General features: G+C 42.0%; 3 protein-coding genes across 3 annotated transcripts; all 3 read left to right on the top strand.

Annotated features, from left to right (window-relative positions):
- Positions 1-10,719: 10,719 nt before the first annotated feature.
- LOC121872753 lies at positions 10,720-11,887 on the top strand. The gene has a single exon (XM_042375807.1). It carries the CDS (start codon positions 10,763-10,765, stop codon positions 11,435-11,437), a length of 675 nt encoding a protein of 224 aa, XP_042231741.1. The 5' UTR covers positions 10,720-10,762; the 3' UTR covers positions 11,438-11,887.
- On the top strand, positions 11,616-15,164 carry LOC121874319 (fucolectin-5-like). The gene is made up of 3 exons (XM_042378428.1): positions 11,616-11,657; positions 14,286-14,415; positions 14,555-15,164. Exons 1-3 carry the CDS (start codon positions 11,616-11,618, stop codon positions 15,085-15,087), a joined length of 705 nt encoding a protein of 234 aa, XP_042234362.1. The 3' UTR covers positions 15,088-15,164.
- An 844-nt stretch (positions 15,165-16,008) lies between these two features.
- On the top strand, positions 16,009-17,817 carry LOC121872747. Its single transcript, XM_042375793.1, has 4 exons — positions 16,009-16,079; positions 16,810-16,919; positions 17,299-17,402; positions 17,531-17,817. The coding sequence occupies exons 2-4, from the start codon at positions 16,827-16,829 to the stop codon at positions 17,724-17,726; spliced, it is 393 nt and encodes a 130-aa protein (XP_042231727.1). The 5' UTR covers positions 16,009-16,079; positions 16,810-16,826; the 3' UTR covers positions 17,727-17,817.
- The last annotated feature ends 1,095 nt before the right edge of the window (positions 17,818-18,912 follow it).

Below are 18,912 nucleotides of genomic sequence, written 5' to 3'. Positions count from 1 at the left end.
TACAGTATCTAACTCAAATGCTTCTCGAGAACAAGGCTTCAGTATATATATATGTAGTATTTACTGTATTCTTATGTTTAAAATGTAAATATAAAATTGAGGTAGAGTTTTTTTTAGTTGTTTTAATTTTGTTTGTGAGTTTTAAATCTGTTTTTAATGTTTGTTTACACTTGAGCGGGTCTGTAGTAAATGTGTGTGAATGTCTGTCTGTCCGTCTGTTTTCGTTCTTCGTTTTTACTCAATCATTCCTTCTCTCAGTCTGTTGGTTTTATTCACTCATTCACTATCACTCATTCACTATCACTCATTCACTTTCACTCATTCACTCTAGTTTTCCTTCACAAGTTATGAATAAAAAACGAAAAAAAAAAATCAATTAAAAATGTCTCCCTCAGTCATCTTTCCATCCTGGTGACAACAAAGCCTATAGTTCATTCCTCTAACATTATTAGAACCATCAGAACGCGACTTTAAAATCCCATCACAAGTACCACAGTGTCGCTTTAAAATGGCCTACACTCAGGTGGAAAATATGCTGCACACTATTTCCCAATGTTTGTTAATGAATGCTACTGAGTGAGGGAGAGGGGTTGGGAGGGAGGGAGGGAGAGAACTGGGCAGGCATGCAGGTATAAGTCGAGGCGAAACGCAATTTGGTTTTATTTTTACTCTCGTTGCTCAACCTCCTGACACCAGCCGCCTCAGGTATAGTGAGCTTTGGTTAGATTAGGTTAGGTGTTATGGTTAGGATATGATGATAGATTGGTTAGGTTAGGGGATAGATTGGTTAGGTTACGGTTAGGACATGATGATGGCTTGGTTAGGTTAAATGATGGTTAAGGTAAGGTAGGATAGATGATGGTTAGGTTAGGCTAGATGATTAGATCTGGTTAGGTGAGGATAGATAATTTTCATGGGTAAATTAAGTTAGAACAGTTAAATGAAGGCTAGACAATGACAAGGCCAATTAAGGTTACATTACTTAGGGATCAGGTGGCAGCAAGATTATATTAGGTGAAATTACGTTTGTCCAAGCTGAGAATACATTAAATTATTGTTATACCTAAATTAGCTTGACTTTCTTTATCTTTTATCTCTCTTCCTCTTTTTCTCCCTCTTTCTCGTTTTCTTTCTTTCTCTCTATCTCTCCATGTCTTTCTAACTTTCCATTTCTCTCTCATCCTCTTAATTTTTTCTCTCTCTTTAAGCTAGATTTGTCTACGATCAAATGAAGACCTCGAGCCGGGTGGATAGTCAATGGCCTTCAATCCATCAACCCTGACAACTAAGGACGATTGAACGAAGAAAACAAATACTCACAAAAAAATAATAAATCCTCGTTATAGTATCGTAAGAATTATCTCACTTTAGTCTTTGGGTTAAATTCTCTAAAGATTCTTATGTTAATTTCATTATTTAACTTTAACTTAAAGGCGCATTTGAATGGCTCACTTTGGCTACGAGTATAGAATACGTTTTTTACAGGTCAGGTTAGGTCAGGGTTGGTTAGGTTAGGTCAGGGTTGGTTAGGTTAGGTCAGGGTTGGTTAGGTTAGGTCACATAGCATACACACAAAGCGTCTATTGATGTAATTTTAAATGTGTCTTTAGAAATGTCACTCACTTAACCACCTTGAGTACGATGACTATAATCTCATGAGTACATTGTTGTTGTACTCGTGTTGTGTTTAAAGAGATAAGACATCGTACATAAGTGATTAAATATTGTACTCAAAGGGTTAACTCATACGTACTCAGGTAGAGATGTATTTCTAAAATAACAAGTAAAAATAACTTACGCATAACTTAACTTAACCATATACAGGCAAATCATCAATGTGTGTGTGTGTGAATGAATGTGCACGTGTGAGCTTGTTCGTGTTGTTATGTGCGTGTTTGTGTGTGTGTAGATGACTGTATGTACGTATATTGAAAGACTCATACAACATAAGATTGACAATAAAATAAAATAAATTAAAATACAAATATAGGAAAAAAAAAAAAAATAAATAAATAAAATGCAACTAAAAATGTAAAAAAAAAAGAAATGAGAAAAATAATGCAAATGTTTACAAATAGACATATGAATGGTGGAGAAAAACACGTGAGGTCAGGAAAGCGCGTGGAACAAGCCATGGGAGGAGGGGGGTGTGTTGGGTGGGTGGCACTAAGTTGGTAGCGATGTTTACTGGTGCCAGGGCCAAGTGTGGACAGTGCCAGGGAGGAGGAGTAGTGGGGGGGGAGAGGTTGGCAGAGAAGGGAAACAGGGAGAGAATGAGAGTGGGAGGGAGAGGAAGGGAGGGGTAGATGGGAGAGAGGAGGGGGGTGAGGGTGAGAGATAGTGTGAGGGGTGAGTGAGATAGGGTGAGGGGGCGAGCAGGATGTGGGTCAGCGTCACACTTGGGTAGATGGAGAAAGTGTAGAGGTCATTGTGGGTCAGTGCCCATGGGGGGTCAGTGCCCATTGAAGGGGTGGGGGAAAAGGGGGGTGAGGGTGGGGGTGAAGGTCGTTCTTAGGGCACTACTAACTACCACCACTTCTAACACCTCCCTAACACCTCCCTAACACCTCCCTAACACCTCCCTAACGCCACCCTAACACCTCCCTAACACCTCCCTAACACAAATACCTAGATTTAGCTTCAGTGATAAACAATGCATTCTGGTTTGGACGTTGACATAGCTTCCTGCAAACATGACATAGCTTCCTGCAAACATGACATAGCTCCCTGCAAACATGACATAGCTTCCTGCAAACATGACATAGCTTCCTGCAAACATGACATAGCTTCCTGCAAACATGACATAGCTTCCTGCAAACATGACATAGCTTCCTGCACATACATGACATAGCTTCCTGCAAACATGACATAGCTTCCTGCAAACATGACATAGCTTCCTGCAAACATGACATAGCTTCCTGCATAGCTCCCTGCACAGCCTTTGCAACATGACATAGCTTCCTGCAAACATGACATAGCTTCCTGCAAACATGACATAGCTTCCTGCAAACAACATAGCTTCCTGCAAACATGACATAGCTTCCTGCAAACATGACATAGCTTCTGACATACAGCCCTGATGACATAGCTTCCTGCAAACATGACATAGCCCCTGCAAACATGACATAGCTTCCTGCACAACAATGACATAGCTTCTGCAAACATGACATATATGCTTCCTGCAAACATGACATAGCTCTTCTCCTGCAACATGACATAGCTTCCTGCAAACATGACATAGCTCACTGCAAACATGACGGCAAACATGACAATGCAAACATGACATAGCTTCCTGCAAACATGACATAGCTTCCTGCAAACATGCTTCCTGCAAACATGACATAGGCCTATGACATAGCTCCTGCAAACATGACATAGCTTCCTGCAAACATGACATAGCTTCCTGCAAACATGACATAGCTTCCTGCAAATATGACATAGCTTCCTGCAAACATGACATAGCTCCCTGCAAACATGACATAGCTTCCTGCAAACATGACATAGCTTCCTGCAAACATGACATAGCTTCCTGCAAACATGACATAGCTTCCTGCAAACATGACATAGCTTCCTGCAAACATGACATAGCTTCCTGCATTTCATTTCTGTCTCTTGTCTGTCTGTCTGTCTCTTCTTTTTGGCTGTCAATTATGTCTCTCGATGTCTCACTATTATGTCTCTATATGAATCAATCTAATATTATCGTGACATTAAGGAAAAAAAATAGTAATAGAGAGAGATATTGAGGTAGAGAAAGAGAGAGAGAGAGAGAGAGAGACACAATGACCCTCTCAGAGTGAGCCACAAGGCGACACTAAAGCTAGTTGACGCATTCTCTCCCTTATATAGTCAGGGGCGGACGTCTCCCTCTCCTCCCTCCCTCCACCCACCCCTCCTCAAATGTAAACAAACACTCCAGTCATCATTGCTTGATTCTTGAGTACCTTCTCCTACGACTACTACTCCTTCCACTCCTTCCACTCCTTCCACTCCTTCCACTCCTTCCTCACTCGTCTGTTAATGCTGTGCGTGTTCATAGTAAAGTATAATTTCCTATTGAAGAAAGGTTCCACTGTTGATTCTTTCAGTATGATGATTTAACCCCCTTGAGTACTATGATTTAACCCCCTTGAGTACTATGATTTAACCCCCTTGAGTACTATGATTTAACCCCCTTGAGTACTATGATTTAACCCCCTTGAGTACTATGATTTAACCCCCTTGAGTACTATGATTTAACCCCCTTGAGTACTATGATTTAACCCCTTGATTCCGTTTAATTAAATCATCGTCCTCAAAGGGGTTAGGTTAGGTTAGGTTAGGTTAGGTTAGGTTAGGTTAGGTTAGAAATCCCTTTGACCATCAGATAAAACAAGAGAAGACACCAACAGCCACTTAGAAATTCCTGAGAGGTCAAAGGTCACCGGTATTAGTCATTAATATATAAGAGGCATTAATGTCAACCACTTAACTGCCCTCCCACTGACACACACACACACTAACCAGTCATTGATAGTCTGCACTGTATGTTGAGTGCACTTCCGCGTTCTTTAACCTGGTGGTCATACATACATACATACATACATACATACATACATACATACAGTGCATACATACATACATACTAAGCTGGGGGTGTATAAACTTCAGGTGATCTATAACACCATATTTACCCATATAATATTAACAAAATAACAGCATTATTTTTCTCTGTGGTGATGACGTCAACCCAGTGTGTATCCGCCTTACATTCCTGAGTGACAAAGTTCAGTGTTACGCAGTGGTGGTGGTAGTGGTGGTGGTGATGGGTCATATCAGGCAACAGCTGGTCCATGTCACGACCATACGTCCACTGAACCACGAACACGGACGGACGGATAACTTCATACGCCCACTAGCCCTGTTGATGAGTGACGCCATTGTCCGTGATAATGATGATAGCTAATAATAATAATAATAATAATAATAATAATAATAATAATAATAATAATAACTACGACGGGGGAGGAGAGAGCCATTTAAAGGAACTATCGGCAGAGTTACAATACAAGATTGTCAAGGAGTGAACACAAGTTATCTACGATTTATTGACGATTTTCTTGATTACAATGGTTGGGATAGGGACTGTTCTTATAGCGATCAGTAGGTGGTTGTATGGCCTGGGTGAGGTTATAGTGTCTTATAGTAATTCACAGACGAGGGATCTCAGGTGGTAGCAGGAGACGGTGAGCGAGGATGGTGTAGTAACTTCATCCCAAACTGACAGATGAGGTCATGGTTAGGTTAGGTTGGGTTAGATTAGGTTATTGTAGTGATCGTCTCGTGATATATGTGAGAGGAGTGAGAGGAGTCTTACAGGTCATCTTCATCACTCAGGAGAAGACCAGGAAGCAGAGGTCACAGTAGGAATGTTATGTAAACACCCAAGACCTGAGGTGAGGAAACTATGAAGGGGGACGGAGGAGGTGGTGACGATACCAGCAGGATCTGAAGGTTGAACTGACGGAGGAGAGGTCTTGGTATGGTTGACGGTGATATGGTTGACGGTGATATGGTTGATGGTGATATGGTTGACGGTGATATGGTTGACAGTGATATGATTGTTGGTGGCGCAATTTCAGAGACTGTTCAAAAGTACAATTCATTCGGGAGGGGCGGTGTGAAGCCAGGACCCGAGTTGTCCACACTGATCCTGATGGCGGAGTCGTCGACGTGTTTCTATGGAGTCTCGCCTTCAGATGTCCTTCAAGTGCACTGATGATAAGGAAGACGAAAAAGAAAAAACTTTCCTTCTGCCTGGGGAGATGCCGGAAGAGTGCATGCGTGTGTGTCTGTGTGGTTAGATGGGTCAGTGTGCGTGTGTGGTTACATATATGCGTGTGTGGTTACATGTGTGCGTGTGTGAAAATAATATAGTTCGTAAATTTTTTTTGTAGTTAATAAGTTAGTGATGCTTGTATATACGAAATAATGATATATTAAGTGTATTTATCATGTTTATTTTAGATAGAGTGCACGCCGATTTCGACTCCTAATACCCGATTTCGACTCCTAATACCCGATTTTGATTCCTAATACCCGATTTTGACTCCTAATACCCGATTTTGACTCCTAATACCCGATTTTGACTCCTAATACCCGATTTTGACCAACTTTTAATCACTCATTCACCTCAGTTTCATTTTTTCTTTGGCTACCTTCCTCCCTTACACACACACACACACATGAACGTGCTGTGGAGAGCGGTTAACAAATACAGCGGCCATAATCTGAGAATATGCCTATGGAATAACTAATATACTGTATATAGATAATACATAGTGGCACGGGGAGAGAGGATCATTTGACGAGGGGTTTGAGCGGAGCGTCAGGCCGAGAGATTGACAGAGCAAAAAACTCGATGTTCCTTGATTAGAGGAAAAGAAACCAACATATTGTTGACGAGTCAAGAAACTGTGGCTAAATATAACAACGGAACAAAACTCAAATTAAATGTTGACGTGTGCTGCTGAAGGAGTTACCTGTTGACGTGTGCTGCTGAAGGAGTTACCTGTTCACGTGTGCTGCTGAAGGAGTTACCTGTTCACGTGTGCTGCTGAAGGAGTTACCTGTTCACGTGTGCTGCTGAAGGAGTTACCTGTTGACGTGTGCTGCTGAAGGAGTTACCTGTTGACGTGTGCTGCTGAAGGAGTTACCTGTTGACGTGTGCTGCTGAAGGAGTGTGCTGCTGAACGTGTGCTGGAGGTTACCTGTTGACGTGTGCTGCTGAAGGAGTTACCTGTTGACGTGTGCTGCTGAAGGAGTTATCTGTTGACGTGTGCTGCTGAAGGAGTTACCTGTTGACGTGTGCTGCTGAAGGAGTTACCTGTTGACGTGTGCTGCTGAAGGAGTTACCTGTTGACGTGTGCTGCTGAAGGAGTTACCTGTTGACGTGTGCTGCTGAAGGAGTTACCTGTTCACGTGTGCTGCGTGTGCTGCTGAAGGAGTTACCTGTTGACGTGTGCTGCTGAAGGAGTTATCTGTTGACGTGTGCTGCTGAAGGAGTTACCTGTTGACGTGTGCTGCTGAAGGAGTTACCTGTTGACGTGTGCTGCTGAAGGAGTTACCTGTTCACGTGTGCTGCTGAAGGAGTTACCTGTTCACGTGTGCTGCCTGCTTGTTACGTGTGCTGCTGAAGGAGTTACCTGCTGACATGTGCTGCTGAAGGAGTTACCTGCTGACGACTGCTGCAGAAGGAGTTACCTGCTGACGTGTGCTGCTGAAGGAATTACCTGCTGACGACTGCTGCTGAAGGAGTTACCTGCTGACGACTGCTGATGAAGGTGTTACCTGCTGACGTCTGCTACAGAAGGTGTTACCTGCTGGCGTGTGCTGCTGAAGGTACCTGCTGACGGCTGCTGCTACCTGCTGACGACTGCTGCTGAAGGTGTTGACGTCTGCTACAGAAGGTGTTACCTGCTGACGACTGCTGCTGAAGGTGTTACCTGCTGACGTCTGCTACAGAAGGTGTTACCTGCTGACGACTGCTGCTGAAGGTGTTACCTGCTGTCGTCAGCTGCAGAAGGTGTTACCTGCTGACGTGTGCTGCTGAAGGTGTTACCTGCGACGACTGCTGCAGAAGGTGTTACCTGCTGACGACTGCTGCTGAAGGTGTTGCCTGCTGACGTGAGCTGTTGAAGAGTTGCTGCTGACGTGTGCTGCGTGTTGAACTGGAAGGTGTTACCTGCTGACGACTGCTGCTGAAGGTGTTACCTGCTGACGTGCAGAAGTTACCTGCTGACTGCTGCTGAAGGAGTTACCTGCTGACGTGTGCTGCTGAAGGAGTTACCTGCTGAACTGCTGCTACCTGCTGACGACTGCTGCTGAAGGTGTTACCTGCTGACGACTGCTGCTGAAGGTGTTACCTGCTGACGTCTGCTACAGAAGGTGTTACCTGCTGACGACTGCTGCTGAAGGTGTTACCTGCTGACGTCTGCTACAGAAGGTGTTACCTGCTGACGACTGCTGCTGAAGGTGTTACCTGCTGTCGTCAGCTGCAGAAGGTGTTACCTGCTGACGTGTGCTGCTGAAGGTGTTACCTGCTGACGACTGCTGCAGAAGGTGTTAGCTGCTGACGACTGCTGCAGAAGGTGTTACCTGCTGACGACTGCTGCTGAAGGTGAAGTTGTATCAGTAATAATATCTTGTGGTTCCTGTAAACACTGGACATGTTTTACTTCATATATCTCACCCTGGTGGACAGGGGAGAGACTAGCGCCTTTCCGCAGCTGTCCTCTTGTTTCAGAATAATCTGTGTGCTCTTCCCGATTACAGTTTTAGACAGATCTGGAATGTATTCAACAGTGTATTTTTTTAGAACCAAGTTTATCGCTACTCTGTCGTGTTCACTGAGGTCCTATAATACAGTGTATAGGAAGGAAGTCACAACAGTTGGATTCTAACGCCCTCGTAAGCAAGGCGAACAGTTTGTTGTCTGGCTTCAGAGACAAGCGTGTACTGTATATTTTCATGTGTTCATGACGAGGCAAATGTTTAAGAAAGTCCATTCGTGTTTTAGTAATTTTTCTATTATCATTTGCAGGATTTGTCCAGTGCATTATGTTCGTCTGTCTATCAGCTGGTGGTGGAGTACGGCTGGGGAGGAGATGGGTGAGGTACTGCGCTTTGGTTTTGGTGATGAACGTAGGCCTACTCGCGCTACTTCCCTACACTTACGTCAACAAGGTAAAGTGCTCATCATAGTGCGGTCTGTACTCTACTTTGGATTTTACCCGTGAACAATATAATTATTGCCTAAATCCCATATACTCGTATCAATGGCCTTCATCTCTGAAAATTCGGAAACTGATGTCTGATTTTCCCTTAACAACTGACTAGACGGAAGGATCACAAGCACAATAGCTACTTCCTTGAACGATTTATCAACAAAATAAACAGAAGATAACTTGTGGAATATAACCAACACTAGCTTACAAGTTAACTGTACTCTACCTCTCAGGAAGAAGTACCGACCACCACACACAATCACTTCAAGTAGTAGTCATTGCTGTCAGACTACTTACACTTTCTCCTCTTGGCAGGTCTCCCCCCGGCTACCTCCCTCAGTTAAAGTAGAAAAGACTACTCAAGAGACAGGAACACCACAAGACTTCAGCAGGAGGGCAGGAAATACAGAGGTTACAGCAGGTGGTGACGACATGGGAGAGATGTTAAAACGGCGTCGGTCTTCCCTCTCCCATCAGTGTCACCAACTGAACGTCACCAGTAAGGTACCGGCTCAACCCTGGCTCAACACACACATTATAAGTGCTCCGGGACCTCTTCAAGTCTGCATCACAACCAAGGTAAAGTAAGCAACTGGTTTATTCTCATCGTCAAAGCTAAACTGGAATATTTATCTCCTCAAGGCAGATATCAGCGAGTTAACTCCAGAAAAGCAATAACCGGGACAAATGTTGAGCTAAAAAAACATTCATAACCCATTAACTATGAGGCCCCACTTAACTCTAAACGGAACATCATCAAACTAGAAATAGTAAAAATTACCATCTGAAATTTATATAAAAGAAAACGAGCTTCTTTTATAGTCATAGAAAACATCTTCTCGCGAGTTTTGTTTAGACTATTATATTCACGTCCTTTAGTACTAAATTAAACTCCCTTACACACATCACCTAAATAGGATTCTTTTATATGCTAGTTTATGATCAAGAGAGTAATTTTGAATTACAGAGATCTAAATATTATTTTGTGCAAGAGTGTCAAATGAAAATCGCCTACTGGCTTTGTGACTTTTAAATCTTATCTTAACAGGAAACAAAGGCGTATTCTTTTCTTTTACTTTACTTTATCCTCTTCGCCACTGATCGGCTCGCTAGCCGCCCGGGCGATCGGTCACGTCTCTGTCACGCACTGTTGGCAAGTACTGGGCATGCACCGTTTCCTGAATGTACCTGAACCCGCTCCAGTGTTGGTCAAGTCTTGTCTTGAAAGAGCTCACACTCGGTGCCGTCACAACACTCTCTGGTAGATTGTTCCAAGAGTTTACAACCCTCACTCCGAAAAAGTTTGCCCTTGAGATGCTTATACACCTCAACTAGGTCCCCCCTTGCCCGTCTGTAGTATAAGCTAGGCAAGTTCAGGCGCTCCAATCTCTCAGGGTAGCTGAGGTGCCGAAGTGCAGGCACCAGTCTGGTGGCCCTCCTTTGAACATTTTCAACCAACTGATTGTAGAACTATTCCCGCTAGCCTTTCCCCTAGTATCTATCCCAACACTCAATATCTATCCCAACTCCCAGGAAATGTTATCACCAGTAGGTCAGATGTGTATAGCAACGGCAAAGAAGGAAGATTTAGTCAGACTGTTCTTTACGTTTGTTTTAAGATTGGATCAAGGTCTTGGAGGCAACTGTTAGCAAAACTAAGGAACTCTGTCCCTAGCACACCTCACCCCATCCGAGTGTTGCTAGTGAGACACCCGCTGGCTCGTCTTGCTTCAGCCTACAGGTAAGTACAACACCTCTCACTCTGTTTCCTGTGCAATATTAATTTCACTTACTGGATTGTTAATTGTATGGATTGATTTTAAACAAAGAACCTAACCTAACCCAACCTAGCCAAAACCCTACGTAACCTAACCCAACCTAACCAAACCCTACCTAACCTAACCCTACCTAACCAAACGTGACTTGTGTACCACCTTGACAGGGGCACGTTCCTGGATGGGTTACCGATCAGTGAGTACGATGACTGGAAGAAGGAGATGGAGATACCTTACCCTTGGCTACTGTTCTGGTACACCTTCTGGCTGCCGGCGCTCATCGTGAAGGGCACCCTCCCACTGCTTCAGGAATTTAGGGATGGCATTGACCGGAATGTTAAGGCTTTCGAGTTTCTTTTAAAGTGTTGTATGACGGATAATGGCAATCATCTGGTTTTTCCAAGTAAGAATGTATTTACCGCCATGAAAACGGACATCTCTGTTCTAAAATCGATGGTTGCTGGTGGACTACAGTGTGGGATGGTGGATCCGTTACTGCACTCATACAATACCACGGACGCGACACTCATTCAGCAATATGGCAACTCGTCCTTCACGTTCCAAGACTTTCTAAGACTCGTGGTGTGGAGTCATGAATTGGGTGTGCCCGACTCTCACTGGCGTCCCATCATGGAAAACTGTCAAGTGTGTAGGAGTGATTATCAGTACATCTTACATCACGAGAATATAGCGCAGGAGTCCCACTACTTGGTGCAGCAGGTGTTGGGGTACCCTGAGGGCGCCGTCCTCCCCGTCACACACACCGTAAAGAAGCTCTCCCCCAAAACCTCTGACCTACATTACTTCAGGGATGTTCCGCAGGACTTGATGGATAAGATAATGAACATTTATAAATATGATTTTGAATTGTTTGGCTACAGGGCAAATGTTTTGTGAATATAAGTTATGTTTAGTATTGTGAAGCAAGGAAGCAGCACAGTGATGTAGAGGTAACGCTCACTTTACCTTTTTTTTTGTCCTCTTCGTCCGCCACCGATCGGTCTGTTAGTGTCTTGGACGGTGTCACTCACTGTTGGTAAGTACCGGACAAATGCTGTACTGCACTGGCTCCAGAATGTCTCTGAAGGCAACACTTATTGTATACTTGTGTCCAGCGGCAAGTTGGGTGAGGACGGTGTCATTCACTGTGTAGAAAACAGTGAACAAGTAGTTAATGATGATATTATTGTTATAAACAGAGGATAATCTCTTGGGCCATTCATAACAAGTTTACTATAGTGACAGTTGCTATCATACCGCTATATTTTCATGGTGATTTACTGATAATGATAGTCATAGTGATACATAGATAGTGACATGTTAATATATAGTGGTAGTGAAGAAGTGGGTCCCATAGGCATGACTGGCCGTGAGGGACAGTGTGGATACAACACACTAAGCCTTCGGTACACAAGGAGGCAGCATGGCCGGTACTGTCTTCAGTTGTAAACTGAGGTACCCATTTACAGCTGGGTGAACTATAAACTAACCACACACGTGACACTGTGGGCCACAACAGAGACAGATACAGTAGACTACAGTTAATTATTGATTAAAAATACGGCGGTGTGGAATGATATGTAAGAAGTCCACAGACTGTGGGGGGTCTACTTTTTGAGAGAAAAACAATCCGTCAAATTTTAGGTCTGGAGGAGACCATGTTCCTACAGGGCGGCGTCCAGACCTATAATTGGATTAAAAAAAATGGTTTTCCCCACAGTCTGTAGACTTTCTACATATCATTCCACACCGCTGTATTTTTAATCAATAATTAACTGTAGTCTACTGTATCTGTCTCTGTTGTGGCCCACAGTGTCACTGCGCTGCACTCCACTGCCTAGGTATACATTGTTTGTATACCTTGCATTATATACATTGATTTTTATACTTGTACTGCCTATACACATTGTTTTTATACCTAAATTGTCTATATACATTGTTTATACATAAGTACCTGCACTGTCTATATGACTCATAGGCAAGCATACTTTTCGAAAATAAGCCACAACAATGTCTTTTGATGTCTGTCAATATCATATTATTAGTATTTTCTACACCCCAGCTCAGTAGTCACCTGTACATACATAAATATTTAATGCTTAACAAATTTACACCTAAATTCCAAAGTAAATAAAATAAGATTAGCAAATTTACGCCAATATTACACTCGTTCATCAGGTAAAGTCAGGGTATTCAAATGGCTCCTTTACATGAACGAGGTCATTTATCAGTTTATTCTCACTCACTCGATCACATCCACTTAAGGTGCGTTTGTTTACATTCTCACTCATTCGATCACATCCTCTTAAGGTGCGTTTGTTTACATTCTCACTCACTCGATCACATCCACTTAAGGTGCGTTTGTTTACATTCTCACTCATTCGATCACATCCACTTAAGGTGCGTTTGTTTACATTCTCACTCACTCGATCACATCCACTTAAGGTGCGTTTGTTTACATTCTCACGCACTCGATCACATCCTCTTAAGGTGCGTTTGTTTACATTCTCACTCTCTCGATCACATCCACTTAAGGTGCGTTTGTTTACATTCTCACGTAGGTAACTTGTAGGTTACTGTAGTGAGCTGATGACTTACTTAAAAGTTGTGTACATTACTTTACCACGAGTCTGTTGATGTTTTGTCACTTGTAGTTTCATTGACTTTAAAGATGAAGTTAGGTTAATATATTTTTCCATTGGCCACGAAAATTGGACCTTCTAAAGTTTATTGAGAAGCATATTGTGATTTATGTTCCAATGCCATAAAATTTTCATGATAAATTTTAGTTTAAGTGGTTCATTATTATTATTATTATTATTATTATTATTATTATTATTATTATTATTATTAGTAGTAGTAGTAGTAGTAGTATTTGTGTTGTTATCATACTTTATAAATATAAGAACTATTAATGGGTAAAGTTGAGGGTAGGGGGGGCAGGGGTAAGCAGAGAATGGAATGGAAGAATGAAATAAAAAAATGGGTCACTATTGAGTTGCAGGATAATGGAGAATTGGTTAAAACAGCTCGAAAACATTTAACGTGAAGGAGGACTGTGGTCGCTAACCCTCACGTATAATGGCGGTACTTTAAATGAGATTAAAAGACTCAAATAATTCAGTTTTGTGGTCACTGACGTCTTTGTGTTATACATACAAGAATTTAACCAATCACAACACGAAAACCTATTCCTGAGGCGCCCATTGGTCACCTACTATTACCACGTGACTTGCTTCAGCCAATCAAATATGGAGAGGATCGCTACGTCATCAATAACAGAGCCTGAGGGGAGATGAGAGGGACAGCCAACCAGGTTCAATCAGTGTGTTGTTGTGATTGGAGGTGGTGACTACCTCTCGTACGTCGCATAATTTTGAAATATCTGACAACAAAATCAGATTATTACCACAAAAGGGTAAGTTAGTTGTAATCATACTCAAGGGGTTAAATCATCATACTCAAGGGGTTAAATCATTGAAGGTAAATTAGTTTTGATTGACAGGTAAATGACGGGAGACTTTGGGAGACAGGTGGTGGTGATGCTGTTGTTGCTGTCTACACCTGTAGTTCCTGTCTTCCTCCCCCCCTCTGTCTCACGTGAGGTAGGTGTGTCTGTCTGTACCTGTGTGTGTATGTCTTTCTGTCTTTAACTCTATATTCATCTTTCTCTCTCCGCCTTCTTCTATTATTATTACTATTGTTAAGGTGGCGCTATAATCCAGGTGTTGTGTGTCCCCTTCAGGTGGTCACTTCCTTCCCAGATGATTTAAAATACTGCCACTTAGCTGTTGTTGACCTGACCGCCTCCTCGACGCTGACCTGTGCTTCCCTGTGTCTCCAGTACTCGGGGTGTCGGCTCTACTGCCTCAAGGGTGAGCTATGGTATTAAGTGTTACTTCAAGGGTGAGCTTATGGTATTAGGTGTTACTTCAAGGGTGAGCTATGGTATTAGGTGTTACTTCAAGGGTGAGCTATGGTATTAGGTGTTACTTCAAGTGTGTTGTGTTGCAGGTAATAAGTGTAATGTGTTCAGCGCTCAGGTGTCTGTTCATTGGAGAGGACAAGGTGGACCTTCAACTCACCTGTACGACAAGTGCTACTCGAGCTGGCACGTCAACAACTCTCTCACACACCACATCGTGAGCGTCTCCTCCTCGGCCGAGTTTGGTATACAACGTCTTGCAAAATACGCCGTCAGTGGTTTCTTCTGCAACGCCACCAACTACTTTTGCTTCACCTCCGGACATGATTTTAATTCCTGGTGGAGGGCCGACCTGGGCCAGCCACTTCGAGTGTCCTCCATCTTGGTTCAGACGAGGCGGGATAACTTCACTGAGTCACTGTTCCTCGGCGTCACTGTCTATCTGGGTAACTCAAGTAACTATGTGGATAACCCAGTATTCGACGTCTTCCCAGGGTCAGCTCCGCCCTGGGGGATGTTGGTGACCTTCAAGCCCTCCCAGCCTGTGACGGGTCGCTACCTCCTCTTACACGCCCCCAACTGCCAATTCTTGACCATCTGTGACGTGCAGTTACTAGGATAAGATAGTGAAGCTCCTGGAGGTTATAACTTATAGTCTAACCTAAGATACCTAACCTAACCTAACCTGACCTATCCCAACCTGCCCTAACCTAACCTGACCTATACCAACCTGCCCTAACCTAACCTGACCTATACCAACCTGCCCTAACCTAACCTGACCTATACCAACCTGCCCTAACCTAACCTGACCTATCCTAACCTGCCCTAACCCCTAACCTATCCTAACCTGCCCTAACCTAACCTGACTTAACCTAACCAATTTTACTGGCCGTATTAATGTACAGTACACCTAAACCTTATCGTTATCACATTCCTCTATCTCTCTTTAGGTGTCAGTGTTCTCAGATAAAAAATAAATCTTCACAGGTGTTAGATTGCCAGATGTTGTGTGGTTATAATCTGTGGTCAGGTCAGGTCAGGTCAAGAGGTCACAGGGGAATTCCACAGGTGAATTTTTTCTCGTTTAAATAAATGTCTTACTAGTTACCATTCTGTTCCCTGCACTGTACATCTTTCTCACTGTGTATGTACATCTTTCTCACTGTGTATGTACAGTATTTATATAACTACACTGTGTATACCTGCAGTAACTATGTATATCGTTTATATACCTGTACTATATACATTGTCTACCTGCTCTCTCTATATATATTCTGAATCAATGTGAACTTATATGACGATTTTACTGAATCTATCTAAATTATATAAACATGTATAATAAGACAAATGAGATATATTAATAATATAAATAAAGATAATAATGATGGTGATTATATTATATATTATATGAAAATGATTCATGAAGCATAAGGGTGATTTTGCCATAGAGATTACGTGAGGATTTAACTTTATGAGACAATTTATGGTGGTTGATGGCAACTTTGTTTAGGAGGATATTTTAAAGTTTAAAACCAAATAAAATAAACAAGAACGCCAGTCACCCCTGAGACACCGGGGCGTGAGGTTAACACGTCCTAGTTCTGTGTTTAATTGGTAAGTTATGTGTATTTCTCCCATTTGTTCATGCCAGTGTGTGTGTGTGTGATTATAGTTCCTGATATACAGTATATCTACATTATAAGAAGTAATATTAATAAGAAAGCCGTGGATCTAGACAATTGACCATCCACTCTACCTATGACGCCACACACTACCTACGGAAAATAGACGAATAAAAAACGCCAAAGAAATACGCAACCTTGATAATTAAATAAAACGATAATAAACCACAAACGCAGGAGAGACTTGTTAAGAAATTAAGAAATTATCATGAGTATAACATAGATTGATAAAATATTCAATGACAGAGAACGTGACTTGGTGATGGTGGTGGTTTTAATGTAAAGTTGAGAGTCATTTAGATGGTCATGTTCCACGGTGGCTGGGATTGGGGTGGGTAAAATTATCCTGAATATTAAAGTTCTAAAGTGTACTATGTGACTGACGTGAAGATTGGACACCCTAGTTTATTCCCTGTGACGATAAAAACGTCCTAGTATGGTTAGGTTAGGTTAGCCATTCTCCTCGCTAGATGCGGAAGATGGTAGTGTTCTCACGCTTGTTGGAAATTCTATTATTCTTACTAATTGCGTTAATTAATTCTTACACATGTTTTATTTCCTTCATACATGTTTATTGTAATATGTGAGCTAATATATTATTCAAGTTTGTTTTTATTACTTTTATTGTTTGTTCCGAGTTATGTTGATGTTTACGTCTATAGAGTGTGGTAGTGTAGTCATGTCCAGCCAGGGGAGAGGAGGTGCGCACTACTTTGTTCTGGTCCACCCGTGCATTATCGCCTTCATCGGTTCAGGCCTCGTCATGATGGCGGTGAGTCAAGACACCTGTAGTTAGCTAGTTGTACAGTCACTCACAGAGGTCCGGTCGCCTCCCCTGTTGTTACACGAGCTCCGAGATTCAGATTCGTGAACCTGAAGTAGTAAACACTATTGTATTTTTCTGTCCATAAATGCTTCGGATTCACGAGTCTCTAATCTCGAGGTTCGTGGTTCAGGAGGAGAGGCGACACAGGACTTTTGTGAGCGACTGAACCTCACTTACATACCTGACGTTATATTTGGTAACTGAAGACAATTTAACACAGTCTACCTGAAAACAGTCTGCCGCACCATATCCTCGTGTACCGAAGGCCTTATATTCAATGTCTTGTGTAAATAAGTGTTAATTGTTGTGTGTATTGTACCTTCAGCTGACGTGGAAGTGTCCAGAAGTCTTTAAGAATGAGCACCTCGGGTTACTGGGTCAGTTTCTTCACTGGCTGGGTACTGAGCACAACACCTTTATGATGCTCGTGTAAGTTCCTTCTTAAGTAAATTTGTTCTTATACAAATTGTACTTATAATTTGTGCCTTTAAATGTATTGAATGACTAACTCCTTCACCATTTGTGTTTTGTTTTTACATTCTCATATTTTTTTACAGATTTACACCAGTTATGACAATCCACGTGATGGAGGCAGTGGTGGCAGTGTACCTGTGTGGGACTCTAGGCCTCACTCCCCCCACCACTGTTCTCTGGGTCGCTCAGATCTTAGTGGTCGGCATATTATCACTAAGGTTTCTCATCTGGCCTTTACGAGACCTACAAAATGATGCCAAAACAACAAAACGTGAATAGATGGTAAGGTAGAGGACATTACTCAGTCGAGTGTTCATACTTGCCCGCCCCAGCTTGTATGACGATTTAAATGAATAAATATCTATCTATATAACAGTCTATCTATAAATCTATCGATCAAACGACAACACTGAACCAGGTAATTGTACCTTAAAGCACAGAGTGACACCAGCAAACTGTCGAGGAAGTTTAAATAAAAAAATAAAATCAAATAAAGTAGCAACACTGGACGAGCCGGACACCGAGTGAGGTAAATATTACATCTACAAGTTGTGGCCATAAATTAGGTCAAACCAGCAGTAAAGAGTTTGTTTAGTGTAGATTATAAAACATAAAGTATCACATAGATTATCATTGTTACTCACACAATCCAACAAAAAGTGTCCCTTGAGGGATAATCGGGGTTTGGACATCATTCTTGCAGCCACTCAAATCATCACCGTCCACAAGTCATAGTCGACATTCTACAAGTCATCGTCCTCAAGTCATCGTGCACAGGTCATCACTTAACAAAGGCTAAAACTGTCATTTAAACGCTAAATAATATTTCTAAATAACCCTTATTAATATTTGACCCAAGTTTTATGTACTGTAAATAACCTACAATGGCAAATTCAAATTAAAGAAAAATGTTTTAGTTATCAATCCATATGTTACAATTTTCTTTCAATTTTAACCCTAACTTAATTAAAATTAGTATCAGCGTGTTTTATTTAAATCTGACCTTCATTTCTGGTGCAAATTAGCGTTTTGGGGGCAAAACATAATTTTTTTATTTATAACAGAACTGCTAATTTACAACAAAAAATCTAACATTTTTTTGGAGCTAACCTACTCCTGTGGTGGACGGTACGCTTATGGCTATAGACAACAGAATTTCCGTCTTTTCTTAGAAGTAAATAATTTCCACACGTAGGACACAGTCTTGATGTTGGTAGGACACCGTCATCTTGAAATATTTGGATTGCTTCACTGTTGTTCTCATAAACTCGCTGAATACCAGGTAAATTAGGGAAAGAACACTTTTCGCGTGTCATCACCAGCCTTAAAAATTCGAAGTTCACGGTGGACGGCTGCTTCACAGTGTGCCACATTTTTAAATAGGAATCATCGTACTGGAACTTCAAATTTAGCGTTTTTCGGTAGAATTATGGTGTGTTATTATTAAATAATTTTTTTAGTTATT

This window comes from Homarus americanus, unplaced genomic scaffold, assembly GCF_018991925.1.
Source record: "Homarus americanus isolate GMGI-L3 unplaced genomic scaffold, GMGI_Hamer_2.0 scaffold55640, whole genome shotgun sequence".
NCBI classification, from domain to species: domain Eukaryota; kingdom Metazoa; phylum Arthropoda; class Malacostraca; order Decapoda; family Nephropidae; genus Homarus; species Homarus americanus.
The sequence above is the reverse complement of the archived record's forward strand: the minus strand, read 5'-3'. Positions and strand labels throughout refer to the sequence as shown.

What these genes read in the sequence shown, in the direction of transcription:
- LOC121872747 (XM_042375793.1), top strand. Translation starts at nt 16,827, where the DNA reads ATGTCCAGCCAGGGGAGAGGAGGTGCGCACTACTTTGTTCTGGTCCAC. An exon ending in CAGGCCTCGTCATGATGGCG is followed by an intron (nt 16,920 to 17,298) that starts GTGAGTCAAGAC and finishes TTGTACCTTCAG; the next exon opens with CTGACGTGGAAGTGTCCAGA. An exon ending in AACACCTTTATGATGCTCGT is followed by an intron (nt 17,403 to 17,530) that starts GTAAGTTCCTTC and finishes ATTTTTTTACAG; the next exon opens with ATTTACACCAGTTATGACAA.
- LOC121874319 (XM_042378428.1), top strand. Translation starts at nt 11,616, where the DNA reads ATGTCTCTGAAGGCAACACTTATTGTATACTTGTGTCCAGCG. An exon ending in TTGTATACTTGTGTCCAGCG is followed by an intron (nt 11,658 to 14,285) that starts GCAAGTTGGGTG and finishes TGTCCCCTTCAG; the next exon opens with GTGGTCACTTCCTTCCCAGA. An exon ending in TCGGCTCTACTGCCTCAAGG is followed by an intron (nt 14,416 to 14,554) that starts GTGAGCTATGGT and finishes GTTGTGTTGCAG; the next exon opens with GTAATAAGTGTAATGTGTTC.
- LOC121872753 (XM_042375807.1), top strand. Translation starts at nt 10,763, where the DNA reads ATGGAGATACCTTACCCTTGGCTACTGTTCTGGTACACCTTCTGGCTG.